This window comes from Dasypus novemcinctus, chromosome 4, assembly GCF_030445035.2.
Source record: "Dasypus novemcinctus isolate mDasNov1 chromosome 4, mDasNov1.1.hap2, whole genome shotgun sequence".
Taxonomy (NCBI): Eukaryota; Metazoa; Chordata; class Mammalia; order Cingulata; family Dasypodidae; genus Dasypus; species Dasypus novemcinctus.
In genome coordinates, this window is record NC_080676.1 from 5,016,099 (window position 1) to 5,029,706 (window position 13,608).

The window sequence follows — 13,608 nt, forward strand, 5'->3', positions numbered from 1 at the left end:
TAATAATACATTAGAGCAGGAACAGATGTGGCTCAAGCAGTTGAATGCCCACCTCCCACATGGGCAGTCCTGGGTTCAGTTCCTGATTCCTCCTAAAAAGAAACAAAGAAGCAAAAAGAAATGCTAATAATGTGCTGGAGGTGCAGTTAATGTTGGGGTTTAAGATATATTTAGGGGATTTGAATCTCTGGACTGACAATGTGATAGCCAGATCCTGAGCCTCAACAGACTCCAGCACCTACAATCTGATTTATTGGACTTACCACACTCAGCTAAGATGGAGTTGAAGAAGGACAACCACCACACCATGGAGCCTAGAGTGATTACAACTGAAAATGGGAGGATTGCATCCAGCATCCAGGTGGAATCTGAGCCTCCTCTTGACATAGAGGTGCAATGGACACAACCAATCCAATGTCCACATAGAAGAGGTGGCATTGGATTGGGAAAAGTGGACATAATGGACAAAGGGTATGGGGAAAGGCAGGAAGAGATGAGAGGTGGAGGCGTCTTCGGGACATGGAGCTGCCCTGGATGGTGCTTCAGAGGTAATCACCGGACATTGTAAATCCTCACAGGGCCCACTTGATGGAATAGAGGAGAGTATGGGCCATGATGTGAACCAATGTATATGAGGTGCAGAGGTGCCCAAAGATGTACTTACCAAATCCAATGGATGTGTCATGATGATGGGAACGAGTGTTGTTGGGGGGGGGGAGAGGGGGGGTGGGGGGGTGGGGTTGAATGGGACCTCACATATATATTTTTAATGTAATATTATTACAAAGTCAATAAAAAATTAAAAAATTAAAAAAAAAAAAATGCTAAAACCAACTTGGGGAAGCTGATGTGGCTCAGTGGTTGAGCACTGGCTTCCCATTTGCTGGGTCCCAGGTTCAATCCCCAGCCCCCTGTACCTAAAAAAAAAAACAAAAAAACAAACACATTAGAGGGAGAAGATATGGCTCAATGGTTGAGCACCAGCTTCCCAAATCCTAGGTCCAGGGTTCAATCCCCAGCCCCTATATCTTTAAAACAAAAAACATCTGAGGCATACAACTACAGACTCGAAATGACGAAAGAATAAGTGATGCCAAAGACAGAACTGAAATTGAAGAAAGAAAAGAATGGAAAAAATTGAGCAGGGGTCTCAGGGAATCAAATGACAGTAAGAAATGCAGCAATATATGTGCCATGGGAGTTTCAGAAGGAGAAAAAAAGGGAAAAGGGGCAGAAAAAGTATTCGAGGAAATAGCTGAAAATTCCCCAACTCTCACGAAAGAAATTAATTTACATGTCCAAGAAGTACACAGTACCCCAAATCTAAATAGACCTACTCTGAGACACATACTACTCCAAATGTCAAATGACAAAGATAAAAAGAAGCAAACCATCACATACAAGGTACACCCAGGAAGACTCAGTGTGGATTTTCTCATCAGAAACCATGGAGGCAAGACAACAATGATATGATACAATTAGGATACTGGAAGAGAAAAACTGCCAGCCGAGAATTCTTTATCCAGCAAAACTGTCCTTCAAACAGGAAGGTTAATATAAAATTTTCACAAACAAACAGAAATCAAGAGAGTTCGTAAATAAGAATCCACCTTTGTGGGAAATAGTAAAGTGAGCCTTAGAACCTGAAAGAAAAAGACAGGAGAGAGAGGCTTGGAGAGTATAGAAGAAAGAATAGCAGAAAGGATAACCAAAAGAGAAAAAAGACAAATGAAAATATGGTATGACGTGAAAGCCAAAGAATAAAATCATGAAAGCAAATAAGGCATTTACAGTAATATCACTGAATGTGAATTGATTAAACTACCCAATCAAAAGATATAGGCTGTCAAAAAGGATTAAAAAAACATGAGCTATCCATATGCTGCTTTCAAGAGACTCACCTTAGACCCAGGGGTACAAACCAGCTGAAAGTGAAAGGCTGGAAAAAGATACTCCATGCAAATAGTAACCAAAGAACAGGGACAGCTAAACTAATATTGGGTAAAACAGGCTTTAAATGCGAAGAAGTTGTAAGAGATACAGAGGGCCATTATATAGTAATAAAAGGCACAATGCACCAGGAAGATAAATCAAAATATATGAAGCAAAAATGGATAAAACTCCAAAATAAACAGACAAATCCATAACTAATCAGAGATTTCAAACTCACTCTCTCAATAATTGACAAAATTATAGATAGAGAGCAAGAATAAAAAAGATTTAAGGGAAACGGACTTTGGCCCAGTGGTTAGGGCGTCCGTCTACCACATGGGAGGTCCGCGGTTCAAGCCTCGGGCCTCCTTGACCCGTGTGGAGCTGGCCCATGCGCAGTACTGATGCGCGCAAGGAGTGCCGTGCTACACAGGGGTGTCTGCCCCCCGCGTAGGGGAGCCCCACGCGCAAGGAGTGCACCCATAAGGAGAGCCGCCCAGCGCGAAGGAGGGAGCAGCCTGCCGAGGAATGGCGCCCCCACACTTCCCGTGCCGCTGACGACAACAGAAGCGGACAAAGAAACAAGACGCAGCAAAAAGACACAGAAAACAGACAACCGGGGGAGGGGAGGGGAATTAAATAAATAAAAATTTAAAAAACTAAAAAAAAAAAAAAGATTTAAATAACACTATCAACCAACTTGTGAAAATCTGACTAAAATCAACATGAACCAACAACTGTTTTCTGCCAAACAAGATAAAAGGAATCCTTATTCTTATTTAAGAAAGTAAGTTTCACAAAACAATTTAGGATCCCAACAACTTCAGAATACTATGGTTCTAAATAGTGCCCAGAAAAAGAAGAAGGGACCTTATAAATTCTCCACTGCTAAGGATTACAAATCCAAATGCCTACAAGGACAAGTATGTAAGGTAAAAAGTTACAAAGGCTGGGGGGGACCAAGGGCAAAAAACCTCCACCCCCCACACCTGCACCCCAAAGGGAATGACACACTCCCACCACTCTCCCCTCTCAACTCCAAGTAATAATGCTAAGACCATGAAGGAATGCAGACCCCAGCAGATCCTACCGTTTTCCACGAGGCACCTAAAATCTGGATTTTTATATGAACACTAGATTTTTAAACGCTTACCACCAATTCAGTAAAGTTTCACCCAACCTTTAAAAAAAAAAAAAAAAAAGAGGCTCAGGGCTAAATTTATTACCAAATCTCTGCTCTAGTCCAACCTCATCTTTCAATTGAAACCAAGCAAAATTAAGTAATTTGTCCAAATCATCAAGGTAGATCTGACCACATCTAAAAAATACTGTGGACTTGGACAAAAAACCCACATTTTAAGAGGAAGCTGAAACCAGAACACTTGAAAAGGTCAGGTAATTTGGGGGTGTTTATCTTCCTAGGGGAGAAAAACTGTCTTCAAACAGTTGAAGGGTAAGATTTTATCCAAAGCTTTCTGAATTGTTGCAAAAGACAAAATTAAAGTCACTGGGCATTTGAATTGAGCAAAATGGTAGCAAGAACTTTCCAAAAAGAAAGTTCTAAAGAGTCACCAAACAATGACATGACTATTTAGCAGAGTCTTTTAGCTCCCTATCTCAAATGTATTGAGGAAAAGGCTAGATTTCTATAAAAATCTGGAAAAAGCTTTCAAGGATATTACAGAAAGGATTATTTGATGTGAAGAACTGGCTGTATGATTTATGGTCCTTTCTCCCAAGGCTATGACACCATGGAGAGATCCCTGAGACAGCCGCACAACTACTGGTAGTGCTTAAGTCAAACCAGATGTCATACCCTGATGTTCCAGTCACAGGCTGGAAAACCAATTGGCTACAACTAAATATCTGTAGAGGAGATTCAGATATCCATCACATGTATTCCTGAATTTGAATGCTCCCTTCTAACCCTAAATGCCCATATTACACAGGGCTAGAATCCCAAAATTCAGAACATCAGGCAGAGGTTTAAATTTCAAGGGAATGGTGTTTAGCAGGATTATTAGGAGGTCAAAAGACCTCAGATGATAAACCTGACCTTCAGCCCTTTAAATGTGTCCTTAATTGTTGAGTGAAGAATTTTAAAACCACCTACCTTTACCAGAAAAACTAACATACTTCCAAATTTGAGACCAGACATTTTAAGTGCACATTTTCATGTGGTTTATAATAAAATGGACAAATGATGACTGACAACTAAAGTTCGTGCGTGCGTGCAAACACACACACACAAAATACACTGGCTATAAAGTTAGATAAAAAACAGCTTGAGAAAACCAGAGGTTCCAACTCAGCAAAGATTCAAGGTTTCTGGAGTAGAAAGGCAATGAATTAAAATTCTGCTAAGACAAAACAGACTGAGAACAAGAAAAAATTAGGTAAATAGCCAAATTTACAGTAATTAAGGTAAGAAATTATCAACACTATTTTATGACAATGAAACAAAATGATATTTTAAAGAAAAAAGAAAGTAACTGAAGTAGTAATTAAATGGATATGGGAAAATCAAAGATGACTATTGGGCACAAAGAAAAGCTTGAGAGAAATTGGAATAAAGATTTTGATGGAAACGGACTTGGCCCAGTGGTTAGGGCATCCGTCTACCACATGGGAGGTCCACGGTTCAAACCCCGGGCCTCCTTGACCCGGGTGCAGCTGGCCCACGAGCAGAGCTGATGCGCGCAAGGAGTGCCCTGCCACACAGGGGTGTCCCCCACTGCAAAGAGTGCACCCATAAGGAGAGCCGCCCAGCGCGAAAGAAAGTGCAGCCTGCCCCGGAATGGCGCTGCCCACACTTCCTGTGCCGCTGACGACAACAGAAGCGGACAAAGAAACAAGACGCAGCAAATAGACACAGAGAACAGACAACCGGGGTTGGGGGGGGGATTAAATAAATAAATCTTTAAAAAAAAAAAAAAGATTTTGAAATATTTTTTAAGGCGAAATTTTTTAAAGGGTAAAACTGGGAAAGCACATCATTTAACTCTCAATAACAAATTTAAATTGTTATTGACTGAAGGAAAAGTCAACATAGAAAAGCCACGGCAATAAGGTATTAACCAATTACTGATGTGACACTACAAATGCACATACACAAAAAAGAAGAAAATGAGAAGCAGTGTAAAGATGGAAAAAGAGGAGGAAGGCTGGATATTCAAATTAATAAATTTATATTAACAAAGTGTATAAAAGTATTTTGAAATGAAGTTTCAGAGGGAAGAGCATAAAATGTTTTTAGATTATAATTTTATCCTTTCCTAACTATATTTCCCATATTTCCTCATTAACCACCCCTCAACCCCAAGAACCAAACTATTCAACACTATCCCCACCCTTCTCTTTAGTCTCTGCCAGACCACACCTCATCCTCATCTACTCTAATTCCTACTTCTAACTGCAATCTCTCCCATGCTCTAACAACTTATTTCTAAATCCCTAAAAATATTTTAATTGAACTGTCCCTAGATCATTTCAATCCCAGCCTACCTAGCCCTTCATGTCCCCAAAAGCCAATGTCCTTCTCCTCACTTCATTTCTGATATGAACTGAGTTGTCTTTTGGCTCCTTCAACTTTTCTCATACATCTGTACTGAACTGCCAGGTTTTTTCAGTTCTTCAATTCAATTCAGTACATTTTTATCAAGTACATACTATGTGAAAGCACTGTGCCAGACACGGTTATAAATTAAAAAGTATAAAAGTATCATTTAATACATTCATAGGGAGACATGACCAAACATGACAAAGTATAATACAGTACATACCAAAGAATTAAAATGTTATAACCATAAAGGAGACAAACATTTCACATCACATTAATTTATACTGTTCCCTTTCCAATCCTGCCCCTCTATTCAAGCCTCTATCTAGAATGATAAATCTGTAATCCCTCCTAATTAGGTTTCACTCTACTCCAATCAATCCCTTATTTGATCCCCAAATTAATCTCTTCTAAAACAATTTCAATATCACTTCTCTACTTAAAATAATCTAAAATGTTTAAACATTGATTTGCAAGTTCCCCTTCAATCAAAATGGGGAAAGGGTGTTAAAATGCAGATTATAAGGCCCTGCCAACAACAATTCCAATTCAATCTGATTGGATGACTGGAAATCTCTATTTTAAAGAGTGCCTCAGGAGATTCTGATTCAGGTGGACTAGAGAACACTTAGAAAAAAGAGGCCTATGGAGTAAATTAATTGTCAAATAACCTGTAATCAAGGCTCCCCACAAAAGACCCCTCAGTTATCACTATAAGGCAAGGGTTCTCCTACAAGGGCTGTTCATTTCTGCTAAATCTGATTTTCTGCTGCCTAAACTAGCCATCTGTTCTCTTCCCCAAGCCTTGCTGGAATGATCCACTAACTTCACCACTCTTCTTGGCCCAATTCAAGTCCTAAACTTCCTAGATCTCACCAGAGTGAAACAATTTTTCCTGCCTAATTCTACAGCACCATACTGCCTTGAGCCATTATTTAAACTACTATTATTAACTTTTCAGGTCATTTTATCATGTGACAAAGAACTGTGGACCAAACTTGTGGTTTCACCTCTGTCAGCACTCAGTACAAGGCATTTACGGTGGCCCTTACCTAAGGTAATTTCATCTTGTAAAAATACACCAGTGTCAGTATGAAATTCTTTTATGAACCCCCAAAAGAGAAAGATTATGTTTCCAACTAATCCATTCCCGTGGGTGTGAGACTCTTTTGATTAGACTAGGATAGGAGTGAGGTGTGGCTCAGGTTGAGTCTCCCGCCTCTTAATGGAGCTGATATAAATGGAGACACACAGGAAAAGAGAGCAGCCATATTAGATGCTGCAAAGTGAGGGAAAGGACTCCAGGTTCGCCCACAGCTGAGCCAAGGAGAGAAGACCCAAGAGAACCAAAGAGCTGAGGCCCAGGGAAAGATGAGCCACATGCCTGGTAGCTCACACGTGAACTTAGGAAGAAAGCAGAGCAGTCGATACTGAGAGGAGGCCCAGTAAGAGACAAGGCATATGTCTGGTTGTCCACAAGTGAGCTCCCAGAGACGGAAGATTCTAGAGGGAAAAGCAGGGGCCTCGGCAGAGATCTGTGACTATCCTGTTCTGCCACATGGCAAGACCCTGAGAAAGCATCTCTGCTGATTCCTTGATCTGGACATTTCACAGCCTCAGAACTGTAATTTCACCCTAAATAAAATTCCCATTATAAAAGTCAGCCCATTTCTGGTACTTTGCATCGGCACCCTTTGGCAAACTAAGACAATACTCCAGTAGGAGCTAATACACAGAATGCTAAAAGAGTAAACTCTAAACTGGAGATTTTTCTTAGGAAAATAAATCAGTTAAACATAATAGATCTGAAATGAAAGTGTACCTGCCAAGACAAATTACTAAACACTGCCGCTTCCTTACTAGCCCACCAGATAAGTGTTCCCTAAAAAATTCTCCATAGATAAAAGAAAAAAGGTAAACTTAAATCCCAAGAAAAAAAACTGGTAAACCAAATTCTGCTTTAACACCAATCAAGTTTGTTTATCCTTCACCCAAAAAGTTATTCAAAAGCAAATCATATGGTGATGAGAAAACATCTTTTATGAAACTGAATTTTTACATATGCAAAAAGTTAACTTCTAAGTTTTCTGTCAAGAGACTTTTAAGTTTGATATAGCACAAGTGCCTCCAACATAACACACATCCAATATGCTGGTTTACTTATCTGTCTTCCCCATAACAATGAATATGAGCAAGGGCCATGTGTCTTATCTTTCTATCCCAGAATCTAGAACGTCATAGGTGAGTAAAATATAACCAGTTTTCAGAATTTAAAAATTATGATTTTACGTACAAGAAAAATAAATTTTAAAAAGCAAATTAACTCATGCTTAAATATATAAGAAGCACTAATATAACACTATGTACAATTATTCAAATGACCTTTTAATTTGGCCCCCCTTCCCCCCCGCCAAAAAAAAGGAGTTTAAAATAAGTCACTTCTGGGGAAGGGACGTAGCACAAGTGGTTGAATGCCTGCTTCCCATCTATGAGGTCCTGGGTTCAATCCCTACTCTCCTTGGAGGGAAAAAAAGGCACTTCAGGTTATATATTCAAATCACATATTAGAAGATTCTTGCTGTTTATAAACTGTTTGCTCGGTCGTAAAACTAAATATTTCTGCTGAAAAGAGAATGAGAATTCTAGAACTGGAAAAGATTACTGAGATCTACTCCACTAACTCCAATGTGGGTCCATAATCATTTTCACAAAGACAGAATGGGAACAAATAAGGAAAGTAAAAGTAGTCTTTCATAAAAGCTAAATCTATTTAATTTTAAGAGCTATCCTTTATTTGAGGGCACTTCCTTCCCACTTTGAAGTTATTAAAATGTTCTCATTTTAAAGACTACAGGTATTCATCCACTCAACTAATTCTTGCTAAGCTCCTATTATGACTCAGAGACTGTCAGAAGGGCTCCGATGGTGAACAAGACAAGCAAGGCCCCCATCCTTAGGGAACCACCTATCTCCTGTGCGATGCAAAAGTAACAATCGTAAGAAAGATGATCAGGTTTTGTTTTTAATTCCTTAAAAGCAAACCAAAAAAAAAGACGGATACCCTCAGCCTCTAACCTTTTTTTAAAAACCAGATGATGAAATTTAAAAGTTTGGGATGTCCCACAACTATTAAGTAAATCCACAAGGCCAGAACCACTTTGTTTCTTGACTCCAATTAGAAAATATTCACATGCCTGAGTAGAGATTTGGCCGTGGTAATTCACAGACCTTAAACATTTTTCAGAGTAATATTTTTCCACTTAATATGCCCCTCCAGTTCTAATAGGATTTTATTCTATATATCAAACTCATATCATTTGAGAATTTACAAGTTTTAAGGAAAAACTTAAAATCTCTAGGGCAGAATTTATCAAATCCCATGAAAAGAAACCCTACTTCCTAATAAAGCAAGTCCAACAGAGGGAGGGAATTGGCATTTAAGGTACCCATGGTAATACTGTCTGGCCACTGTTTCGGTGGCCTAAAAAGCACAGTACATTCTCTAGAGCATTGCTATCCCGTGCTCTAGAAGCTTCAGAAAGGTTAAATATACAGAGCAATTGATAAAACAAATAGTGATAATCACCTAATTAACATTTCAAAGAACAACAACAAAACCTGTAGTTCCAGTGAATAATCTAAGTTTGACAACACTCTGGCCTGACAGTTCAGTCTCTTCCCGCATCTCTTCCCTTTTCTCTAGGTTTGTGTTAGAGGGGATAGGTATATTAAGCACCTACTATACACCAGAAACAGCTATCTGTAGACTTAATCTCCTGGGGTTCAAAAGGTTTTTCCCACCTAAAAATAAGCCCACACATTACCCAAATTTGGAGAAACAAACTTGAAACAGGTAAAACTTTTTTGCAGATAAAGGAAACCGGCAAAAAGTCGAGCAACTTGCCTACATGGTAAGTAAAAGAGCCAAGATTTGAACTTAACTGCAAAGTCTGTAGGCCTACTTTCCCTCCATTTCCTCTTTTCACTTTCTTCCCCTAATTCTGTCAAACACATCCAAGTCACTGGACAGGAGAGAGGGCAAAGCAGGAGAAACACAAAAAAATACAAAATAGTATTCCAAGAAATTTATTATATATGTAAGAATTGGATTTTAAAAACTGCTCTGAAATATGATAAAGAGTGCCTTATGGACCAAAGGGTTACAGAGGTTCAAAGGACTAAGAAAACGTTTTGTTGGAGTGAGCAAGGAAGAATTAACTGAGAAGAGAGGGAGCTGAAGAATTAGACCCTGAGAGAAAGGGAAGATATTTTAGACAGAAGAAACTTCAGACAGCAAAGGTGAGGAAAAGAGGAAGATATAAGGCATATCTGAAAAGGCAAAAACACCAATCTGGCTGAAGCACAGGAAAATTTAAGAGGACAGCTGAACACAAGGCTGAAAAGATTAGGATTGACTCAGATGTTGGAGGACCTTAAAACAAACTCATTTACAGCATCAAAACAGAATTAAACTTTACTTTTACAGATTTATTATTTTCATGAAATAAGATTACACATCTCCTATTCATTTGAATAAGTTTATGCTTTCCTTTTTTGAGTTTACGCTTTTGAACAAAGAAAAAATGAGCCTAGATCAGTAGCTGATACAAAGATGATTAAATGCTAAAGTTCACTTAAAAAATAACTGATTTCTTCTGACTCTCAATAACCACACATATGCTCAAATTTAATATATTAAAAGATAAAATGGAACCTAAATCCAGACTGACATGATTTTATGCCAGCTACTCAATTATAAGGAAGAAAAACCACCCACAAATCTTTTGTATAGAATGGGGGAGAGAAATATCCACAAGAGGGAATAATTACAAAGCCCCACTTTGAGAAAAATTCCCCTTGTGTGGGCAGGGCTGGTTTTTTGTTGTTGTTGTTTTGTTTTGTTTTATTACAGTTTGACTTTTTTTTTTTAATGTAGACCTTTAATGTCATTTTTTTAAGGCCAGATTAGAATTTGAGAAAATGTTCAATTAGATCACCACAATCCTGAAGCTACTGATAAGAACTTAAAATTACAAGCACCTACAGGAGTTCAAAACCATCATTTTCCCAAAATTAGAGGGCTAAATCCCACCCACCTAGTAAAATGGGGGCCTACGAGATCTGCAAGTGTTACCTAGACAGTGCCATCACACTCTACAGTCACGGCTGCAGGCCAGGCTGAAATGCCCTGCGCCCACCCTTTTCCCTCTCTCACTGCACTGTCCCGTCCGTCGTCGTCGTCCCCCACCCCCTCCCCGCCCCGAAAAAAGAGTTTGCTCCTCACACCTCAAAACATCAAAAGCTGGGACATAAAAAAAAAAGGCATGCCATTAAAAGTGGGATATGGTTAAACCAAGTATATTCTCAAACATTCTTTACTGTAAAATTTAAACTGAAAAGAAACTTTTGAATCTAGCACAAGGCTCACGTTTTATGCATTAAAAAACTGAGGCCCAGGGCAGTTAAGTGATTCACCCAGGGAGACTGCTTCTCAATAAAGGTGTTAAGTGTCTGTTACCAGTCAGAATGGCAGTTAATCACATAACTCGCTCTGTTACTTAACTGTTTATGAAATTAAGTACAAGTGTGCAAAAAACGCATTCTTCATCTCTTCTGCACCCTCTCAATGCCTTGTCCCAAAGCTACAGAAAGAATGCTGGAGGAATTTCAAATGAATATTACTATCCCCATCAGCAAAATTACTACTCTTGCTTTACCTAATTTACGAAGTAAAAGCCCAAAGACTAAAAAAGTGTATCAGCAAAACCTCAAAATGTTGGTTTTCGGGATACCCTTTCTTTTGCATTAACATTTTTGGTCTAGGTTTTTTGAAAAGCAAACAATTGTAGTAAGTGCAGTCAGTCCACATATAATCACTTCTGAGACATTTCGAGTTAACAATTTGGCATATCCCCCACTCATCTCTCAAAAATAATGTGAACGGTGCAATGTTGCTCAGTGGTTGAGCGCCTGCTTCCCACGTACCAAGTGCCGGAGTCAATCCTCAACACCTCCTAATAATAATAATCTTAAAGTGTCCTGCCCAAAAACACCCGAACAACCCGCTACCAGTCCACAATGTAATAAAAGCACAAAATAATAAACAATCCTCTATCCCATTAGCGAAAAAGCACTTAGGACTACCATCCGTCTTCCCTGGCTCATTCTGTTTACCGTCAAACCGTCCAAGCATTTGCTGAAAGGGGGCGGGGGGGTCCTGCACCGACTTCGCCGGCTCTAGAGCCGCAAGATTATACTACCTCCCACGCAGCACGAGTTGGAGGAAATGCAAACGCGCCACATCTAAGTGTTTTAACCACGTTTACCCAGATCAGCTCTGTAATCAGATTTTAAAAAAAAGCATCACTATGCATGCATATTTTACCCCCGTATGAAAACCATTGCCGGAAACGGTAGACAGCTGAAACAGGGCGAATTAAACCGTTTGTGAACTTTAAAAGCCGGCTGCACAAGGACCTTTGGAAAGGTTCTGCCTTTCTGAAATGCCGGGCAAAAGTCCCTTGGCAAGTTTCAAAAGTGGCGACTGTGCGCAGGATACACAAATCTTAATTCAAACTACCAGACCACACCGTTCAGGTCATCACTGCCCACAAAAATCTTTCGAAAAGACAAGCATCGAGAAGGGAGCAATAAAAAGCGTCTCACCGCAGACACAGCACGAGAGGGACTGTCGGAAGTAAGGCAGGAGCCTGTTAATCTCTGTGAACGCCTTGGGGTCCCCGGGGTCGTAGTTGAGCACTAGGCGGCTCGCGGATATGTAGAGAGCAGTAGCATTCACCGGGTTCATTGCAGACACCTCGACACCGTAGGCTCCCGGGTGAGAAGAAATTTCGGATCCAACTTTGTAAGCAGCCAAAGAACAATGGCGAATTTGCAACAATCTGGAGGAAATCGGAGCAGAACGGCTGCCCAAATAAGTAACCACAATCCTCGCAAGTTTGTGGAGCTGAAGCAATCCTCCCGCACATGGGGGCCCTAACGCCCCTTCTCCGTCCCTGAGACTTCCAGATACACAAACAAACGAAAAGGGAGCGAGAGAAACCAGCGTTCGACTTCGTCCCGAGCAGCCACGGGGCGCTGAGGGCGGCGACTCCGGCGCTGGGGCCGCGCAGGTCCGGACTCGGGTCTCGATCTAGCCCCGCGACTCGGCGGGCGGCCTTCGCTCGAGCAGCATCCCCGGACGCCGCGGCGCTTCCTCGGGTCGGGCTTGGCGGGCGCGGGAGCTGGCGCCGGCCCGGTCCGGGGGACGCACGGGCGGGCTCGCTTCTCGCAGGCTGCAGGGCCCCTTTACTCCATCACAGCGCCCGGCGCGGAGGCGGCGGCAAGGACGGCGGCGGCCCGGGAGGCGGCTTCCCCGATCTAGCGCAAGAAGCCGCGGCAGCAGCTAACGTGGCTCTGGTGGCTGGCGGAGGCCGTTACCGCTCTCCCCATATCGGACGCGGGGCCCAGAGCGCACCCGGAGCGGCTTCACGCCGCCGTTCCCCGAGGCGGCGGCGCGGGCTGCGGGCAGGAGAGTCGGCAGCCGGGAGGGGAAGGCCTGGGAGGAAGTGCGCGGGCCGACGGCGGCGGGCGGGAGGGGGCAGGGAGCAGGCCGGCAGGGCCGCGGCGGCGCCCCTGGCTCCTCAGGCGCACACTTCGGGGTCACCAGGCGCAAGCACCGCCCCCTCACAGCCCGACCATCTCCTCCGGGCGACACCCGGACGCCGCCTTCGCCGAGCGCGACAGCCGGCGCGGGCCGCAGCGCCCGGCCGCCGCAGAGGCGAGCGCTCACACCGCCAGGCCCCGCCGCCGCCCAGCGCACACAGCAAGGCCCGCCGCAGGCCCCTCCCCCCGCGCCTCGCCGCCCTCGCCCCGGCTCCACGCGCCACTCAGACTCGGTCGGGCCTGGGCTGCCGCGGCCCTAATGGAGCCCGCGGGCTGTGCGGAGCCTTAGGCCCTGTCGGCGACGACGACCGTTACCCCAACGGGCAAAGCCACTGTCATCCCCGAGACTCCCCCGCCGCCGCCGTCGTCGCTGCCGCTCGCACGCATGCGCAGAGCGCAGCCTCCCCCTTCCCCCGCCCTTTCCTTTCCCTTCGCTTCCCCTTTCCTCTGCT

At 42.6% G+C, this 13,608-nt stretch overlaps 1 protein-coding gene across 1 annotated transcript in view; it reads right to left on the bottom strand.

The window, feature by feature from the left end:
- MSL2 (MSL complex subunit 2) overlaps positions 1-13,315 on the bottom strand; it is a 44,208-nt gene extending 30,893 nt beyond the window's left edge. The window contains exon 1 of the mRNA XM_058294997.2: positions 12,158-13,315. Within this exon, the coding sequence (XP_058150980.1) occupies positions 12,158-12,299 (142 nt within the window). The 5' untranslated portion in view covers positions 12,300-13,315. The remainder of the gene's footprint in view (positions 1-12,157) is intronic.
- Positions 13,316-13,608: the final 293 nt, after the last annotated feature.